We start from the raw sequence: 20,735 nt of genomic DNA, 5'->3' as shown, positions 1-20,735 counted from the left end.
TTGGCTTTTACTGCTCTTTTCTCAGAAGTTCAAAAGCCTTTCACATCCTTCAGGAGCCTCACCTCTTGGCCACAAAGGACTCACAACCTTTTATTTCACCTGAGGACCTCCTCACTGGGCAGTCCTCTCGCCTTGCAGCTCCCTGCTCTGGCTTTTGTCTTCTGTGACATCTTCCCGACATCCTGCTGGGAAGTCATGACTCTCCTCTCTCTGCAAGAGCTTATTTAATTGCATGCTTTCATCATACAACCTGTGCAGCATTTTGTTCACCCAGAGGCAAGAGCTCAACTTGACACATCATTGAAGACACACTCCAAAATGTCCCTTAAAGATCCCCTCTGTACTGTGACAATGTTTTAAGTGAGAGGGAATTGGTGTTCAGGGTAATGTCTCAAATCAAGGCCATCCACTAGACCTCTGTGAGGACCCAAGAAATCCCAATCCCTAGTTATCATTTCTATAGCTGCCATGGTGCACTGTAAATTCATACCAATGTCCTGCACCTCAAGTGTACGTCACATTTCCCTGCTTTCTTACCTTAAAAATAGGTTACCTCTCAATCCCCTCTATTTCCATACTGCTCCTTTCCACTTAGTTTGAACTGTGGTGTTTTTTTCATTAGATATAAATGCCAACAGATACATGTTGAACCTGGAAAACCTTGGAAAGCCATAACTGGTGACTTTCCTCCTTGGCTGCTAGGAGCATGTGCATCCAGAACACTCTGCAAGAGCTCTGCCATCCCTCCTAGTGCATCGCCACCATGTGTGCTCCCACCCTTCCAAGTCCTGCACTTACTGAAAAACCCAGTTAATTATGCTCAGAAATGTGTGAGACCCCTGATGAGCTGAAATTTGATTTCTTCTAGCATTTTACATTTCATTGTACATTCCATTTACATTCATTAAATTTCATTTACATTCCATTTAGCCAGATGTATAGTATGGCTTTACTCCACGAGAGAACACGAGGGAGGGACCCAGACCCCCATGCAGAGCAGCAGTTGTGTGAGTGGTTGGCGCTGGGGGCTCTGGGAGCTGGGTGTGCTGGAGATGGACTTGGCAAAGGAGTTCAGTGCTTCAGGTTTGGCTGTAATCATAAGGTACCTCTAGGCTGCTTATCACAGGAGTAAACACTGCTGCAGCTCAGAGGGGAAAGCCAGTGTGCACCAGGTTAGAGGAGCCGGAAAAACTGGCACAGGCTGAGCTGTGTGTGGGGACCGCCTTGCTGTCAGCTGAGTCACTAAATCCAGCCCAGCTACCCTCACCTTCAGTGCAAGAGAGGAGGTCATTATAACTTTGGCTAATTCCCCATACTTCTTACTGAGCCTATTTCTTTTTGTCTTAACATGAAGCCCCCTCCCCCTTGTTCTCTTTCACAGCATTGACAAACACTTTTTGTGACTCTTATCTTCTCCCCGCCAGCCTTCACTCACTGGCGGTTTTTTTGTGGCCAGCTCCACCCTTTTCCACTTAGGGCCACCCGTTGTTTGTATCTGAACTCCAGTCTTGAAAGAGCCTGTTAGGAGCTGTGTCGGCTGTTTCGGTGAAGGTCTTCCTCTCACGGGCAGCTGTGTTTACAGCACAGGAATCAAAATTAACATCTCTTCGCTCTCGAGGACAAAATACCAGTTAAGTTTTGAAACTTTCCTTCAGTGGTGGAGATTTGACTTAGAGACTCTGTGTGGGCACGTTTAGATAAGTTGAGTTATACCCTTTTCTAAAATGGATTTAAGATATTAGAAACTGATCAAAATGGGCAAAAGTGAAAATGGGTGAATGGGTTTCTTGTATTATTCAACAGCTTTTAATCTAACAGCAGTGCTGCTATGAAAGGTAGGGGCCTCACATATCTTTTTTAGCTACTTTCCTGTAGAATGACATGAAACTGTTTGGTCATTACTGTAATTAGTCCTAATGTGCTTTTAATGAGCACATGCTTTCTCCTCTTAAAGGTTTGCAATGATGTGGAGTATTTGTAGATGACTTGCATACTTATTTGCTTATGATTTTATTTCTACTTCTTTTGAGTTGGATACATGTAGAAATCAGTGGTCAACAAATAAGAAACAGCACAGATAGTCAAAATACTGTGTACTTATAAGCCTGTGTACTTCTTAACATCCTCAGAGAGCTGCCTACCAAGATGAAGCAATTAATACCAAGCTTTTTAGCAACATCATTGTTCTGCACTATATATGTGTGTATCCATGTACCATAGGTTATTCTAGCAAGTTGATTATTCTAGTTCTTCCTGTATACGTTGACTGAAAAGTACTAGTTGTCAACTGGTACATGGAAATGTTGCTTTGATTCTTAAAAGCCCAAATTTACCCTGTCAACTCAGATTGTACTTCTGAAAGAAAATGGAAGTAAATGAGTCAGAACTGAGCTTGTTAACTTTACTCTTGAGTTTCAGAGAACTGTTGCTGGTCTAAGTTGAAAGATTTTTCCATCTAAACTAAGTCTATGATGTGTATTTGGAAGATGATTGCAAATAGTTCTGGAGAAGTAATTTTATGATATTAGAAAGACCTTGACCTAATCATTCTACTAAAGAGTCCATCAAGAAAAGCTGTGTCTGTTCTGCAGGCTGTGCAGTACCATGTAAGGCTGCTAAAAAGCTGACTACAGTTTTGGGAAGAGTGGTGTTCTGGAAACAGTTTTAGGAACAGGCTGAGCTGCCCTGTTCATTTTTACTGGTGAGTTGTGGGGAAATTTATGTCTCAGAGCAAGGTGGTGGAGTGGCACTCAGAAGGTGGGTGAGGTGGAAGCAGAGCTGCAGCCTGCATTCTGCCAAAGTCAGGCTACTCACATAGCTGTCTGCTGCTGCCAGGTGAATAAAAGCCCTGCTCAGCATCCTCCCAGTTGTGCATCTTGTCTGAAATGTTACTGTACCTCCTTTCCAGTAGCTGTCATGGGCCCAGTGTTCATACCATGGAATGTTTCCTATGCAAACTGTCAGTCTGATGCTTGAAGTGCTGTTCCAGCACAAACAAGGGGGGATACAGGTGCTTGGCTGGGCAGGTGAGGTCCCTGAAGGCAGAAGGATGCTTGTGCAAACAGGAAATGAGTCCCAGCTGTGGAGGGATGCGTTATCCAGGCTACATCTTGGCTGTGTGCAGGCACGGCAGGTGTCTGAGTCCAGCTGTGTTGGCAGGATCATGGGCAGCCATGAAGTGCTGTGCTGCTCACTTTGGGACTTGTACCCACCCCAGTGTAAGAAGTCACTGCTCTTAGTATCTCATGTCTAAAGTCGGAGTGGTTTCAAACAAACAAAACAATGCACATGTACCCAAGGAGCCTGCTAAATCCCAGGGCTGAAACTTTCCCTTGATTGAGCAATGCTGAGCATACAGCTGAATAACATGATTTTTCATTCATCTGATGGTAGAGTTTTTCCTTTGTCAGCATTTTCTTGTCAAATACTACATCTGAAATTACCAGTGACCTTTCCACTTGAAAAATACCTGCTTTGTGCCAGAGCAGCACACTTGTGATCTCTTTGAAAACATCTCTCTCCAGTGTGACATGCTTGTATGACTTGCTTGATCACTTGTGGGCAGTGTAATGCCACACATATATAAGCTTATTACAAACTCACAAATCAAAGCAAAACCAAACCACTTGGCCTCCAGGCTCTATTCAGGTTTTCAGATGCAGGCTCCTCCTGCTGAATGGGTCAGACCCCAGAATCAGAGCCCTGCAAGGCAGTGGTTTTACAGAAATCAGTCTTGCACAGTGAAATAAATATCCAATAAATATCATTCATTTAATGGCTCTTATTAAAGGTAAATTGTTGACCACAAGAAGGTGGTGCCCTTCATAGGAGCCCACTGGGATTACCAGAAATGGAAGAAGGTTGTATTAACACATGTGGGATGTTTATCTAAGGATATACAGTTCCAAGTTTTAAAGGTGTGTAGCAGTGAATGAAATGTATTGAAATATTCACAGATATCCGTGAGACAGGCTGAAGGCTGCTAAAAAACATCATTATACTCTGGCATGTGGATAAATTGCATACTTGATTTTATGCACTTCATCTATATTCTCACCTGCTTTACAGTTCATCCCAAACCTCCACATTTGCCACTTTACTGGCTCTTACCTATCTTCTCTTATTTCTAAAACTATTTTTAAGGGAATCTGCTTGTTTGGTTTAACAAAATTGTTGATACAACACTAAATCCTCATTTGTAGCAGTCTCAGCAAATGTGTAACATACTACTGTTAGCATCAAGGTGCAAAACTAAGCTCAGAAGAATGAAAATAACATGACCAAAAAGCAGAAGAATTAAAAATACAGTAGGCAATAAACTAAAAAATCTTTCTGTCAAAAATTTCCCAAAATATATTATATCACCTTTTTATCTGCTATGGAAGTAACATTACTTGTACAGGTTAAAAAAAAAATGCCAGAAGTCTGAATATGACTAATAAGAGTTTAATGTTAATGTTTTTGCAGATCTTTTTTATAGTCCTTGTTGAATTGAAGGAGGAATAATTTAATATAATACAGATAACTGGGCAGCCTGTTCCAGTGCTCTGCTACCCTTGATCTAAAGTTCTTCCTCATGTTGAGGTGGAGCTTCAGGTATTTCAGTTTATGGCCATTTCTCCTTGTCCTCCACTTCTTTTCTCCCAGTTAGGTTCCTTTCCTCACTTGATTCCATGTTTTTCCTTTCCTTTTCCTCATCTGCTCCTTTCTCCTGCTGCGTAGACCTTACAAACAGCAGCCACTAAAGAGAAAAATCTGACTTTGCCTGTGCATCTTCAGGCTGGTGAGAAGTTGTTCAGCTGTTTGGGGGATGCCATGTGAATATTCTGGTCTAAACTAAGAGATCTGTGCAACAGATCCATGCAGAGTCAGTCAGTGGGAATTTTTAGAGGCTTTACTTATGGAAATCTGGCAAGTCTTAGGTACAGACATGATCCTGAAAAAATTATTCTAAGGAGAGCACAGATATCTGAAAAGTTGGTAATTAGTAGTTATGGAGGCTCAACTGTCCAGCTGAGGAGGCTGTACCAAGTAGAGTCTTGAGGATGTTTTGGCAGGGGGGAGGGTGGTCACTAGCAGTCTGTCTTACTAATCAAAACTTGTTGGTGAACAGACTCAAGAGATTGGTGGATTTTGCCCAGTAGAGTGGGTGTTTTGAAGGACTGAATTAAAATTCAGTGAAGAAATTACATTTGTCATACAGAACTGTTTTCTTTCTTTAATTGAGAGCAAGTGCTCTGCTAAGGAAGGCAGACTGAAAGGAGCGATTACTTACAGGGAATAGTCTGGACTTCTGTTAGGAGCCAGCTGTGTGGTAAAGACACCAAATGTCTTTTTGGAATGAACCAGGAGGAGTGTTCACAATCCACCTCAGCTTGTGTTGTGTGCAGCTTTGGGTACTGCTAGTTTTGGGAAAAGCTGCAAGATGCCACCAAGAAGAAATGAGAGGGGTAGAAAATGTAACCTATAATGGAAATTTGAAGGAACAGAATTTACTTTGTCTAGAAATGTCAGGACTGCAGTGATTCTAGGACAGGGGTTTGTTGTAGATAGGGAATAATCTGTTTATCATCTCAAAGGAACAGGCTTTGTCCACAGTCCATAGTGTATGAAATTTGATACTATGAAAACTTTTTTGTGATATATTCTGCAAGGGTTTATCTCTTGGGCTTGTAGTCACTTTATTCAGAAAAAGAAGGAAGGGTTTTTTCCCTCTGGGTAAGGAAAGAAATAGAGAGGAGATAGCATTCCTTCTACTTTTTGCATGTCTGGGATATTACTTGAGCATGGATGAGCTCCAGTTTTCCAGTTGTTTGTAACTTGATAAAGTTCAAATGGGTTTTCAGAGGGATTATATTGTAAAAAAAATATCCAGCACAGAAAGCAACACATCCTGATTGAATTTCAAGTACCTCTTCCAAAATACGGACAACACTTCAATTATTGATAAAAATGGGTTTTATCATTTAAAAAAAAATACATTTTATCTTGGAATGTACTGGGAAATAGTAAATCCTCTGTGACCAAACTCCTGCTTTCTGCCCCCCAAATTGCCAATATCTAGTGTACAAAGTTTAGGCTGGATGATGAAGTCTGGCAAAGTTGAAACAGCTAAAAACAATGTAATGTAACGTTAATAAGAGGCAAAACTGCCAGCCCCACCTATAATAGAAATAAGATTATCAAGGCCAGGTTTCCTTGATGATTCTCAAATGTTTCTACAGGCTTTTAGAGAAGATCTGGAATGCCTTATTCAAGAACAGATGAAGAAGGGCAATAACCCTACTGGACTGCTTGCATTACAGCAGATTGCTGAATACATCACAGCGAGCACTTTTACAGGTTTTTCCACATCTTCACTCAGTAAGTGAACTATACATTTAACTGCTCTTTTTTTCTTCTTTTTTTTAATTGTTACCAGGGCTTAGCCATGCTGGGATCTCCTCTTTCCTTGAATAAAAATTCTGTCAGAGCTTGCTTCAGCTGTGAAGTAGTGCAGATGGTAGCCTTAACTTGCCTTTTTAGGCTTCTTTCTCTCAAATTCTTTGATTTGTATAATATCCAAAATGGTTGGAATCCTCAAACTCAGTTATTCTATAATTTGTTAATAGAAGTTTAACTGACATAGGGAACAAAATGTTGTGCCCTGTTACTATTAGGAGTTTAACATGAATATAAACGGAGATGTGAAATACATTACCATTTAGTTTCTTTATTTTTCTACTCTTGCATATAAATTGTTACTAAAAAAAAAAAAAAAAGTACCCTGAGCTGGGGAGAATACCCTGGCAAACTGAATCATCAGATAAACAGCTCCCACATTTAAGAACAGCTTCTAGTCTGCACTCTACTTGTAAAGATGTCTCCGGGATCTCGCAGTTAACACCCAAGTTCTTCTTTCCAAGTCATGAAGCACTGAGATGTTCAAGTCAATTTAAGTTCTGTGGGTGGACATTATATGGGAGCTTACAAGCCTGAAGTACAGTGGCAGCTGTCAGCATTCATCATCTTTGGAGATTTGGTCCCAAAATGGTACTTCAGGGTTTATTTAACAAAACGAGTGGAAGAGAACAGAGAGCCCAAATAACCCCGTGTTCATGTCTCTGGTTGGTCACTGAGACTGCATCCTGCTGTTGTCTCTGCTGCTTTTGCCAGAGACAGGGCACTGATCTCAAACTGCACACTCCTATTGTTGAAAACCAAAATTGCTTTTACCTGTTTTGGTCTTAACTTTCCCTCTAAACAAAGGTTGTGAGCTGTCAAAAGGCTATCATGCATTCATGAAGGGGACAAGGGTATGTTTGTGTAGTCACAAGTCAAAGACAGAAATTGATCTTTGTGATTTCTCTGTTAAGAGGGGATTCCTTCTGTCTAAGGGTTTGAGAACTCTTGCACTAATCCTAATTTCTTCATTAGGACTGAATTGAAGTTCTGAGACTGAGATGTCTCTTCAAGTTAGTTTTGCTGGTGTCAGAAGTCCACAAGGAATGTCTTATCCTGCAAGAAAAAAACCTCAAAGTGACAAGTAAAAACACTTCATTAATGACAAATGTCTTAAAGCACAGTTCCAGTTCTATACAGGATATTGATTCAGGAGAAAGTTCAGGGAAATACTTTATCCAGTTTAATAAATGCTGGTACTGCTTTGCTAACAATTTAAGTACACTCCACCTGGAACATCATGGCATAGCTGGAAATATATTTAATTGTCCAACTGTCTATTGTCTATTTTTGTCTGTTTTTCAGGCCATGGAATGATTACACCCATCAATGATCTACCTGGGGTAGATACCTCCTCGTTTGTTAAGGGAGAAAAACTTACTCGTTGCAAGTTAGCCAGTTTATATAGGTTGGCTGACTTGTTTGGGTGGGCACATTTGCCAAATGCCTATATCACAGTAAGTATTTTAGACAAAAAAAAAAATATATTTAGAATTTCACCCATTCATTCAAATTATTTTTCCTCCTGAATAATGTAAATTAGATCAGTAATCCATTTCCTGTCTCCTTTGCAGGTAAGAGTAAGCAAAGAACATGACCACATTCTAATCATTCCAAGAGGGCTGTCCTTTTCTGAAGCTTCAGCTTCTAATTTGGTACGTGATTCACCTGCTGTAGTAACCACCAAGACTCAACCTGTTTTCTAAAATACTTTTGTGGCTGCTAAAATGGACGTCTATAATTATGCTGTTGTTTGAGTTTTTTTAATATTTACCCACCAGATGAAAAGCTGATTAACTGCTCAGATAATAGCACCCTTTGTTGTCAGTGTTTCTTCCTGGGTTTAGCATTACTTTCTGTTTCTTTGTCCTCAGCTTCAGTGTGGAGCAGCAAAGTTTTGTTTTCCTGTCTGATGAAGCTCATCAGTAGCCTCAGTGTAGCAGCAGCCTTTTATAACCTGGCAGTGTGGTAATACATGTGAAATTACTCTGTAGGAGTAGTGTTATCAGAATCAGCTCTTACCTTTAAAAGTGAGGAGATAAAGTCGAATAATCCTCCTCAGGCCCAACAAATGAGCTGGGTGAAGTAACAAGCTGGTATTTAGGCAGTGGTAAATCACTTAGGTAAATGTGCTAAATCACACATCTTTTGGTGCAGAACCTGCCATATGCTCTTCATGTCAGTGCATATCTGTAAAGAAACTGCCTCGAGGTGAAAGGGGTACCAAAATGAGATTGATAGTTTTACATAGCAAACACAAAACCAAAATGAGATATGACCCTGCTGTAGTTTGTTGTTGATCCAGAAATTACTATTTTAATGTTCTCGCGAATCTGAAAATTCCTTGTGCATTGAATGCTCTTACTGGAAATTTCTGAATTATCTTTTTATTAAAAATGTAGGAAATGTTAATGAAATGCGTTTTTAAAAGTCAGAAACAGGGAAAGGTCAGCTAGACTGAAGCAGAATATATGTTGTATCAGAGTCTTATTCTTACTTCTTCCATGGCTGAACTTCCAACAGCTGTCAAGGGCTTGTACAGCAGGGTGGTTTATTGACACACAGATTCATGGCTGCTCTCCTACTTTTTTTCATGCTCTGAGCCCTCAATATGTGTGGGGAAATTTGGTGCTAAATAAGAAAGGAAGGGTATTTTCTAGATAACCGAAGTTGTCTCAAAACTTTTGAATATCATGTGTTTCTTTGCCTTTTTCAGGTTAAAGTGAACATCCTAGGAGATGTAGTGGACCAGGGAAGCACAGCTCTCAGTATTGACAGTGTAGGCTTCAGTCCACACGTGGCCATCTACTCCACGCGCCCCGATGTCAGATGTGTCATACACATACACACCCCTGCCACAGCTGCTGTAAGTCTTCCTTCTGGCACTGACTGAAAGAAAACAGCTTTACCTTATGAACATAGGGCATATTTCTGCTCACAGCAGTTTCATTTTTGTTTTAACGTAGACTCTGCACTGGTAAATAAAAGTGTGAGGTTATCAAAAAGAAAGAGAGAGGGCTGAGCCACCGCAGTGGAATGGGACCAGAATAAACTGATGCTCAGAGATTGTTATACTCAGGTTGAGGTGGTTGTAAAGCAAATAGTTTACAGAGGCTTCATTTATAGCATCCTAGATAATATAATGTGCTGTATAAATCATCATCAATTGCATTATGCAGCTCCATTTTTAAGTGGTTTAATTAGTAGTTACACTTAGTTTGAATTTACCTCACTATTTAAATGTTACAGTTAACATAAACTTTAAATGGTCTGTATAGTAAATGTAAGGCGGCCTGAAAGAATTGGTTTGAAATAACTAAATTCTTATTATTTTATCTAGAAATGCATATACACATATGCATTCCTTGCCTACAGACAAAATAAAAAGGAATGATTAATTTCTTTTTTACTAGCTTTTTGAAGTCATAAGTGTGGGAAAGAAGAACAAACCATTAAGTAAGATGAGAATTAAACATGGATAAAATCCGCAAAAATTAACTTAGTTGGAAAAAATTGTCTTTTGCTCTAGTTAATCTGTCCCTAGGTTGAGTAGCAGCACCTCTGTCACCCTATTGCAAATTAGACTGGTATGGGGGAGATTGTTTCTAAGCTTTCATTACAGAGTTTGCCTCTCTTCCAGCAAAGATAAAAAGTGCACCCTGCTAAGGCTTGGGTGGTTGGGATGTGAGTTTTAAGAGTTTCAAATTTCCTAGTTATCAGCATTTCATTTTCATGAAACAGGTTTCTTCTATGAAGTGTGGCATCCTTCCCATATCACAAGAGGCTCTGATTCTGGGAGATGTTGCTTATTACGACTACCAGGGATCTCTTGATGAACAGGAAGAGAGAATTCAGCTTCAAAAAGTTCTTGGACCCAGTTGCAAGGTATTCAGCCTCATTCGTGCTCTTCATAAACAATTTTCATGCCCTGCTCCAGTTTCTACCATTTAACATTAGTGTCTTCATTTACTAGGTATTAGTCTTGAGAAACCATGGTGTGGTAGCACTAGGAGAGACACTGGAAGAAGCATTCCACTATATTTTCAATGTGCAACTGGCCTGTGAAACTCAGGTGAGAGAGAATTTATCTGTTTAATTTCAAACACTTGTGCTGCAGAGTTACAGATTACATCCCAGATGGGAAGATCTCTAACATTACACAATTTTGGGGTTGTGGAATCTAGTAATCCTGTTTACCAGGACAAAGTCAGAAAGACTGGAATAATCAGGGAATCAGTGAAGGAATGGCACAAATACTCATTCTAGGAACTCTGACACAGTCTCCGTGGTGTTATGCTCTGAAGGGTACAGAAGGTTTTGTTCCATGCTGTGCAGAGTGAGCCTCATGCAGGGAATCTGTCAGATGATACATTTGCTGGTACTCACTGCATGGGGAAGTGTGATTTAAGATCTCTTGAGAGCCAGCTCCTTTATTGAAGCTGAATGTTGTGACAAGAAAAGAAGCGTCTCTCTGTGATCACAGATTTGTGAAACCAAATTAAAAGGAGGTCTTTAGAGCAATGGTAGAGGGTAGCACATTTAAAAATAACTTGAATCACTAATTCAGTTGTTTCCATTTTGTCTAACTTTAGCTACCTAGTTAGGTATCCAGATGTTACCTATAGCCTGTGAAAAGAGACCACTGAAAGTGTTCTCACCTTTCATAACTTTTAAGCCCATCTCCAGAAACTTTGTCACTTTGTGCTTGTTCCCCAGTGATCCTGTCCTCCCAAAGAGGCATTTGGATGTGCAAATGGCAGGCTCCCACTCCTTTCCTTCCTTGCCCTTCCCTGCCATTTATTTTGAGTTCAGTCACTATTTCATTTTGAAACAGCTAGAAAAATGAAAAATTTTTAATCTTGTGATGCAGAAAGGTTTTTTTAAGGTACTCTGAAATCAAGTGTTTGAATCTACTCCTTTTAAAGTGCAGTTATTAGTAGATGGTATAATGCTTTCTGTAACAGTCACTTGCTGTGTATTTTAATACATTTTTTGGACAGTAGAAAACTAGCCTGAGAAATAACTGCAGCATGTATTTAAGCAAGCTTCTGCTGCAAATTCAGAAAAGCAGAGAATACAAAAGCCTTTTCACAAATCAAATATCCTCCATGATGTCTGCAGGTTCATGCACTAGCTGGAGCAGGTGGGATAGACAATCTCCTACTACTGGATCTGCAGAAGTTCAAGCCTTCCACCCACGCCGTGGCAGCAATGGGAGGAGGTGGAGTTAATATGGCTTCACAACAAAAATGGAAAGTTGGGGAGCAAGAATTTGAAGCTCTCATGAGGATGCTGGACAACCTGGTGAGAGCATGTTGATGGTGGTATCCATATATTCCTGTAAACTTTTGAGTGTAGGAGTAACTTCTGTCAAAGCAAACAGTTTTTTCTGGTTTCTCTGTGAGTTCTAAAATGAAGACAGAGTAAATGTAAGAGGTAGAAAATCTCTTCATTATGTGAAGTTTAATTTGTCATACTGTTTCTGACAGCAATATTCTGTTTTAGTAAGAATTTATCATGCTTTGAGCTTCAATTTTGTCCCACCATCTTACAAATGTATAGTAGTTTAATAGTAAAAAGTTTTATTTTATATGTTTAAACATTCTTTTCTTATTTTCCTCCTCCACAGGGATACAGAACTGGCTATGCCTATAGGCAACCATTAGTCAGAGAAAAACCTAGACATAAGAGTGACGTCGAGATCCCAGCCACTGTGACTGCCTTTTCCTTTGAAGATGATACAGTCCCACTTTCCCCCCTGAAATTCCTTGCACAGAGGCAACAGAGAGAGAAGACAAGATGGCTGAACTCTCCAAACACATACTTGAAAGTTAATGTGCCTGAGGAGTCCTGGAATGGGGAAGCAAGTCCCAGGACTAAGATCACGGTAGGTTGATACGTTGGGCAGTCACTTAGATTTTGCCCTACTTGAAAGTAAGTTATGCACAGTTTATATGAGGAACTCTTAAACAGGATTAGCAAATAAATTTATTAAGCTAATTAAAACAGGCTTTTCGGGGATTTAATGACATTGGTACTGAGGGTCTCCTTTGTTTGGGGAGAGAGGGGTTGACTGCAAGAGTAACAGTTTATGATAAAATTTAACCATGATTTTGCAGTTCTAACCATCTCTTCTTATTCCTGAAGTTGAAAACGGTTTTTCTACCAGATCTTCTTGTGCTATTAGTTATCCACCAAATATAGTAAGGTTTTAAGTCACCCGTGGGTTGTTCTTTTTTTACATGAGGGAGACACGAGCTCTAATTCATCTCTAGCTGCCCCTTTTCTATTTGTGAGCTTACTGAAAACAGCTTTCGAAAGGTCTGTTCATGCTACAGGCTTTTAATGATGATAAAGATTTTCCCCCTCCTGCAGCTCAGCAGGATGCTTACACTTAGTTTCCAGCCTGCAGAGAGGTGGCCCTCGTGGGACTACAAGAGCGTGTTATTGCTCTTCAGCTACTCCCAGTCACACAGTACAGCTGTAAAAGCATCAGCTCCTCCTGCTGGCAGGCTGGCAGGTTTCTAAACTTGAGTTTTGGAAAAACACCCTCAGAACCCTGCTTGAGAAGGGAAAAATCTAGTCAATGTGTGGTCAGCAGAGGTGGAAGTCGATTGCATGAACAAGGGCTCTGGATCTACGTGCCAGTTACTCGAAAGTGTGATCTTTTCTAAATACAGCATCATTAGCACACAGCTAACACTGCATTTTTCAGGAATGTATGTTAACGTTTACAAAAAGTAATCTTGTTCAAGGCAACTTAAATCCTCTTGGGAAAACACACAAACATGTAAGGGGTTGGGATTATTTTTTAGATGTCATGTGGAATTGAGAATAAAGTCAGAAAGTCCTTTCTTGATACCTCTTCTTTAACAGTAAGACACCACAGAGAATTGTTCATTTCCAATAATGCTGGGTTTTTTAATGTCTTCCCCCCCCTTTAAGTGGATGAAAGCTGATGACTCCTCCAAGACTAGTGGAGGGACGCCAATCAAAATTGAAGATCCAAACCAATTTGTTCCCCTAAACACAAACCCAAGTGAAGTGTTGGAAAAGAGAAATAAGGTAAAAGAAGTGTAATAAACTGAAAATTCTAACATTGCCAAATAAAAATATGTGTTCAAGTAATGATTCAGCAGAGCAGTAAAATAACATTTTCAAACGTTTTGATTTCATTAAGAAGGTTCTTACGCTATATGTGATTTCTGGCATCAAAAACATGTATTTAAATGTGTGATATACATAAAGTCTGTAGATATGTATGCAGTATTTATATATTTAAACTTTGAGTGCAATAGTCTGATGAAGGATGAGTATTAACTCTGAAAATAATAGATTGGAAATGGTAGTCCCTGTTATTTAGCATTTTATTTAGTAGGTAGTTAGGTGTCAACATGAACCGAATTGCTGTGCGTCATCTGCAGCATGATTCAATCTCAGACTCTAATCTTGCTCTGTTCTGTTTTAATTTGCCTAGTGCTTGTTAAGCTGGAATTTCTAATGGCAGTAAAAAAAAGAAAATGAGAGATTATTGTTGGACCTCTCTGTAAACAGAAATATCTTTCTGCTTTTCCCTTCCAGCATGAAAGACACTGATTATCAGACTGACCAAATATTCCGCCCTCAGCATAACTATATTAACAGATATTCAGGAATTTTTTCATTTGATTGCGTATTTTTTTTTTCTTTCTTGGAAAGCACTATATCAGTGTCCTTGGGGACTGAAGTGGAGTTAGAAGGAGTAACTCCCTTCCTCAGAACTGGAAAGGCACCCTCTAATCATCTAGAGATTAATAATACATGTCCCAGGCAATGATTTTTAAATTCATGCATGTCACTTGCTCATAGAGAGTTTATTCCTAAGTTTCTGCTGTAGGATTTTTTTTATATGATCTGTATTGATATTTATATTTATATCTGATCTGTCAGTCTCATAAGCATTGACAATTAGAAGCTAGGGCTGTTAGTTTAAGGAAAAAATAAACTATTCACAGAAGGAAAAACTTCACCAACCTTTGTGATCACAGAGTTTTCTCCAATAGCTGATGTGTGAGGTGGAGAGGACAGGTTCAGGGACTATTCCTGGGAGCTTATTTCTAAATGTTGGCTTACATGAAGTGCAGGAATTGGGACTAGGGTGAACATTTGGGAGTACTGAAAGAGATAAACAACATATGCTGTGTATTTTGAGGTGGAAGAAGAGTTCCTAATTTTTAGGTGCAGCAGCATACAGCTTGATCCTCCAGCCACTCACTGCCGCCTGTGTTAGTGGCTTTGCAAAGCTGATGGGCATAGGATTTACTAAAGAGAAATATCTCTTTCTAACCTGGTTTATTTTCTCTCTATAGATAAGGGAGCAAAACCGATATGACCTAAAGACAGCAGGACCTCAGTCTCAGCTGCTCGCAGGGATTGTTGTGGATAAAAAGCCGAGTTCAGTGAGTACAACATAATTAACTAATTTACAGCTGTTCAGGTTATTTGGCTGCCTGTTTTTCAAATGTCAGCTTGGCCCATTTTCATTCTAAGTGTCTTGTTAGAACTGATTATTTTAATGCCAGTTTTAGAGCTCTGATACATCTTATTCATGTTTCATCTTAAAGGTTTAAAATGTTAGTTTCAAATTGAGATATGCATGTTAAGTCTGCTGCTATTAATATTAATGAAGTAGGATCCTTGTGTAAGATCATTTAAGTGAGAGAGGAAGAACTTTAGAATGCATGGGCCAAAAATAGCCTTCATTAGCCTGTGGAAGTGATGCTTAAGGTAACAATGGAGTCCCAGAAATAGCTGAGTTTAAAAGGTGGGATGTGACCATGTAGAAGACAGCTTTCATTAGAAACAGGCTTCTTATTGGGAGAGAGGGTTACCAGTTTCTTACCTGCCCATATTAACCTTTTCTTGAATAGAATATACTTCCAAACAGTATAGGTATCCCTAATAAGGTTATCCAAGAAATTTTGATGAATTGGAATTGGAGTTCTATACGTCTAGGAGTTTCCAGCTATCCAACAGTTAGTACATCGATGTTTTAATTCTGTATTCCCTGCCAAAACTTTGTCAACAAACTTTGGCTAAAAAAAAGAAGATACATTAGCCCTGCACGTTTTGGTTGTTGCTTCTTATTCTGTAACTGTTAAATTCTGTGGCTTTCCCTTTCCCAGCCAATGCAGTTTGATGACGAGCACGCGCCACCGGCACCACCCAACCCATTCAGCCACCTCACCGAAAAGGAACTGGAGGAGTACAAGAAAACCATTGAGCGCAAGCAGCAGGGGTTGGAAGGTCAGCGGTGTGGATTGAATTGTTGGGGTTTACATTTTAATAATAAGCTTGAAAATATCTACTGTAAAAGTTGTGTGCATGTTAATTATTAGAGTATACTGTTGGCAGCTAGTTTAGAACAAATCATTCCTTGAGGTGGTAGAATTCTTTTGTTACATGTGGTTTGTTCTTTTACTTTACTTAGTGCTGACATTAAAGCAATGAAAGGTTTGCACAGAAGTGGGGTTGACAAAAACACAAGTTAGCATGATGAATTTTTGTGTCAGAATATAGAATAACTGAAGGTGGGAGAGTCCATGAAGGTCATCTTAATCCAACTCCTCCTCAGAGATGATGCTAAAGTTAGATCAAGTTGCTCAAGTCTGTGCCCAACCAAGCGAAAGTTTACTGAGATGTTTGGCCCTGGCTTCTTTAATTTTACTTCTGTTCTCCCAGTGTGCAAGTCTCATCTACTTTCACTTTTCACATCTTCTTCCAATACTACTATTCCATAGAGAATTGCTAATTCAGGGTTGATTTTAATTTTTAACAGTAGCACTTACTGTGAATTGTTCTTCACTAATACTGTGTAATAGAACAACTTTGCCATATGTCACACTCAGGACATAGTGTAATAGCTTATTGTACCGGCAGACTGTGACTTAGGGCTAGATAAAACCATGGGGCATGCTACCTGGAATGCAGCCTTGCCACCTTTGTTAATGCTTTCTGATAAAGAACTAATATATACTGATTTTTAGCAGATAAAACAAGTAATGCCCTAATTCTTTAGAGTTTCAACGGTGTATTGTAACTTTGTGCTGTTGTGAGCATGAGCAACACGAAGCTGTAGCAGAGCTGTAAATCTTGTAGCACCAGCACTGACACTCTTGCTTGATTTTCACTTTTGCTTGGCTACTAACTCACATCTTGTCCTGCAGATGCTGAACAGGAGTTATTCTCAGATGACGGTTCATCTGTATCACAAATTCAGTCACAAACTCAATCCCCGCAAAATGTCCCAGAAAGATTAGAAGGTATTCCATGCAATTTCTGTACAATGCCAAGGGCTCCAATAACCCAGGTTCTCCACTCTTCTGCTGCACTTTTACACTTGCATGAAGTCACCTGAGTCAAAAGGAGCCCTCTTCTTCAAAGTTTGGGTGGTGCTCTGTCCAGAAAACAATATTTCCCAATTTTTTTCTAATACCTAATTCTCACAACCAGAAAACAACTAAGGGCATGCTGAAACCTAGATATTAACCAGGTGGAGCAAATAGATATTATACTTCTATTTTACTGAAAATGTTAAGATTAGTTTTTTTGCTTAAGACTTCTCCAGAAGTCTAAGTAGGCATTTTAAAAGGCAGGTTCTCCAATGCCTTCTGTATGGAATGGCTGTGTTTTTGTAAATCAGTCTCTTGCAGTAAAGTGTAATTCTGACTGTGCTTGAGACTATGTGTGCTGTGTAGACTGTATTTGTACATACTCTATACAGCTTGAGCTGTGCATGCACTTGGCAGAGATAAAGTTAGATTTTTATCTCATTTTCCTTTAATGACATTTTCACTGTGTTGTCTGCTTACAGCAACTAAGAGTGTGGATAAAGGGGAAAAAAACACATCTAAGCACTTCGGGTTTCATTCTTTGGATCACAGTCCAGACTCGCAGGCTTTGTCTCAATACTGGGTTTTTTTGCATGAGAGTCTACATAAATAATTGCAAAATCATTTGCTCTTTCAGAAAATCATGAGGATTTCTACACCCAGAATGCCAACCTCATATCTGTGGAGATGCCAGTTGTGGTGGTGAACGGGAAGGAAGATGCCCACGACGTGGAAGAAGATCTCACCAAGAGGGTCAGTCAGTTAACCATGAGTACTGTGGAGAGCGTAGAGATTACCATTAAAGGCTCTGAAAAGATAGAAGAGGCCCTGTCCCCTGAAGGGTCACCTTCCAAATCCCCTTCGAAGAAGAAGAAGAAATTCCGCACCCCATCCTTCCTGAAAAAGAGTAAAAAGAAGGAGAAGGTGGAAGCGTAAGTGCAGTTCTGTTGTGAGGAGACATTGCACATTTTAAACGTTTAAGTTCACCATTAACAGCGTAGTGTTAGGGGTGTGCAGTAACTGGACTTTTAACCTAAACAAGTAGAAACTGGAAGAGGTTTTGCTTTAATGAAACCAAACAAAGAGACAAAAAAAAAAACCTTTCATGTTAATTGCAAATTAATTCATCTCTCACTTAGCTGTGTCCAAAATTGCTATGAGGGTTGGAAACATTGATTAGTTTCATGTAGAACTACACTGGCAGGTGCTCAATTACCATCATAGCAAGGTCAAATACCATCACAGTATGCAGCAGCAAGTTCTGCTTGGAGTATTTTGCAGACCTTAAAATTTTCAGTGCAGTTAAAGTCTTTATTAAAGTTACTGTTGAGTGATCATATGACTTTTTAAAACTGCTGTCTCATTTGGAAACCAGATCATACATTTTTGTATTGTGGTTTTTGACCATATATTTTATGTTTCTGTACCCCTGTTTGAGTGGGTACATATTAACAGCACACCTTTACATCTTTTTTAAGATTAGCTCATATAGAAATATTATACACTGGCACATAATACTAGGGGAAAAACTGTGTAAGAGAAAGTTTATTTGGAATTATACAAAATGTCTAAAGAATTCCATTATTCAATAACTTTTTTGCCAAATATTTCATTTTAGTGAAATATAATTTTTGAAGACTTCTTTTTTATTCTATCAGTTGGGGCGGGGGAAACCCTTATTTTTCAAGAAGGGGGATTTTATACACTTAACATTGATAATTTAGTTTAACTGGCAAAACAAAAAGAAGATTTTATATGTTCAAATGTTTGTATACCATTCAGTATAAAGGTATTATAAGCATGTGAACCAAGCATTTCATAGTTAGAGTGTATTTAAGAATGCTTGGTTTAGAGTATACTTAAATATAATTCAGGAATCCAGGGACTTCAAAATCAAAGGATAAAAGCATATAAAATTGAACTGGATTCATGTTTAAAAATTACTTGTGGGTTGTTCTTTTTATCTCTCATGGTATTGCTAATGAATGAAGAAAAATAATCTCTTAACATAACCAAATGAAGGAAACAAAAATGTTAAAAGGGAAAGTGAAATAGTAGGGAAATAGGAGGAGACAAAGAAAGTAAAAGTTCGGTGATTATTTTTTTTAAATATATGATATGGATTGCGGGATATTTTTATTAAATCAGCAGAGTGACATTTCCATATTAGATGTTTTAAATAATTTGTATGGATTCATGCAGAGTGCAACACTTTGGGTTTTTTCTTGAGTTTCATTCATATTGTAAAAGAGTCTCGTGAATCCGTGTTGTCCTTTGGATGAACCCAGAGCAAATCAGAGCCTAGTGCCATGGGTAAGGGTGGTACTGCCACTTACTCATTTTTACTTGTATTGTCATTTTAGTACTTTTACTGTATTGTAAATACAAACTAAACATAAAAATTAACATAGGGGTTTCTTCGCTGTGTCAAATGTCTGTAAATCAGTCATCGCAATAGGAAGTACATCTTTAAGATCCATGTGATTCCCAAATTACCGGTTGAAATATTATACAATATATAATTGTTAAATATGGCTGGAGAGTGGTTTGGCATGCAAAAATGTTGATTATAGCATGTTCGGGGGCTGGTTAGCTTTGACCGTGTAAGTGTGATAATGCAATGTTGGAATGGATCCTGGAAACAATTTTCTAGCTGTCACTAAATACTGGAATCAGTGTTTTTAATCATAGTGGAAACTTTCAGTTGCTTACTTTGTTTTTTATGTTCTACATTATTTGTGTTGTATTACAACATATGTAGAAACAGTAACCTGTGAACTACGCTTTTCATAACTTTTTTAAAAATATATCTAAATGAATGCAATGTGCATAAATATTTTTTAAAATGCAACCGTGAACTATTTGCACCTTTTGCTAATGCCTCTATTTACTTGCTTTGGCATAAAGAATGAGCCAGCCAACTCTTGTGTCCTGTGGAAAATATATAAATGTTATCTGAAATTGCTCATAGATGTAATGCTAATTAATGTTAAATCACAAATAAACAGTATTTTAAATAGATGGATTTCATATAGCAGCCTTTTGTTTATACACTTACATCTCTCGCTTGTAGAGAAGATGGTTTGATTATGCACGTTGCTTCTCAAGAATTTATTCTGGAGAGAGCTTCTTGCTTGTGCTTATCCTGAGAGCTCAGCAAGAAAATAACCTGATCTTGCTGTTGAACAGCTTTTGTCTCTGTCACAGATGCTGGAAAGGAAAGTGGACATGCCTGTGGAAAAAGGCAGGGCACTGCCAGGCGGTTGTTCTGAGCCCAGGTGGGTCTGGGCTTCCCCATCGTGGGCTGCCTCCTGCTCTGCAGCACCATGGGATCATGGGTGACAGCACGAGGGACTGGGGTGGTTTTAGGGCTGAGTAAGTACAGAGCAAGGAAATAGCTCGCAGAAATTACATTTTTTTTAAAATTATTATTAATAGCACAAAGGATTTCCTATAGGGAAAGCTTAATGCAAAGTTATTTGAAGACATCTTTGTCATGCCCTGCCAACATATGGTATATGTCGGAGCCTCTGAGGCTGCAGAAGTTGCAGTGTTTTGTTTTTGTAGCTGTATCAACTCTGTGAAATGTCTTTGAGGACTGCAGGAATGTTTATTTTCCTTGTCCTACCACAAATCAGCCTTTCGTTTCTGTTTACAAGAAAGTCAAAATTCGGCTCTCTGAGTCTGGTGACAGTTTGATGAACTTGGTTCCCATGTGGAAGGATAATTTTGGTTTAGCATTTTAAATAAATCTTGACCAAGATTTTAGTAATTTTCTGACTATCATTTGTCTCCAGAAGCATCTACAGTCTGCTTCGTGCTGCACTAATGTGAAAGTAGACACTGTATCAACACGGAGGAGCATCCACTGTAAGGCCAAGGGCATAGATAATTTTTGTCTTTAAGCTCTCTTTATTCCCAAGA

General features: G+C 39.0%; 1 protein-coding gene across 7 annotated transcripts in view; it reads left to right on the top strand.

Moving 5' to 3' along the window:
• Nucleotides 1-19,836, top strand: part of ADD3 (adducin 3) — a 93,430-nt gene extending 73,594 nt beyond the window's left edge. For 3 of the 7 annotated variants that reach the window (XM_039553886.1, XM_039553890.1, XM_039553889.1), the window contains 13 exons: nt 6,225-6,363; nt 7,747-7,898; nt 8,016-8,096; nt 9,158-9,307; nt 10,183-10,326; nt 10,415-10,513; nt 11,563-11,745; nt 12,071-12,328; nt 13,387-13,506; nt 14,790-14,879; nt 15,606-15,726; nt 16,647-16,742; nt 17,449-19,836. In XM_039553886.1, coding sequence (XP_039409820.1) covers nt 6,225-6,363; nt 7,747-7,898; nt 8,016-8,096; nt 9,158-9,307; nt 10,183-10,326; nt 10,415-10,513; nt 11,563-11,745; nt 12,071-12,328; nt 13,387-13,506; nt 14,790-14,879; nt 15,606-15,726; nt 16,647-16,742; nt 17,449-17,747 — 1,932 coding nt within the window. In that variant the 3' untranslated portion in view covers nt 17,748-19,836. Of the gene's footprint in view, nt 1-1,542; nt 1,632-6,224; nt 6,364-7,746; nt 7,899-8,015; nt 8,097-9,157; nt 9,308-10,182; nt 10,327-10,414; nt 10,514-11,562; nt 11,746-12,070; nt 12,329-13,386; nt 13,507-14,789; nt 14,880-15,605; nt 15,727-16,646; nt 16,743-17,448 lie in introns of those variants that run through there. The other 4 variants (XM_039553888.1, XM_039553887.1, XM_039553892.1 and 1 more) reach the window with 3 other exon arrangements.
• The last annotated feature ends 899 nt before the right edge of the window (nt 19,837-20,735 follow it).

The sequence above is a fragment of the Corvus cornix genome, chromosome 6 (assembly GCF_000738735.6).
Source record: "Corvus cornix cornix isolate S_Up_H32 chromosome 6, ASM73873v5, whole genome shotgun sequence".
Classification (NCBI taxonomy): Eukaryota; Metazoa; Chordata; class Aves; order Passeriformes; family Corvidae; genus Corvus; species Corvus cornix.
The sequence above is the reverse complement of the archived record's forward strand: the minus strand, read 5'-3'. Positions and strand labels throughout refer to the sequence as shown.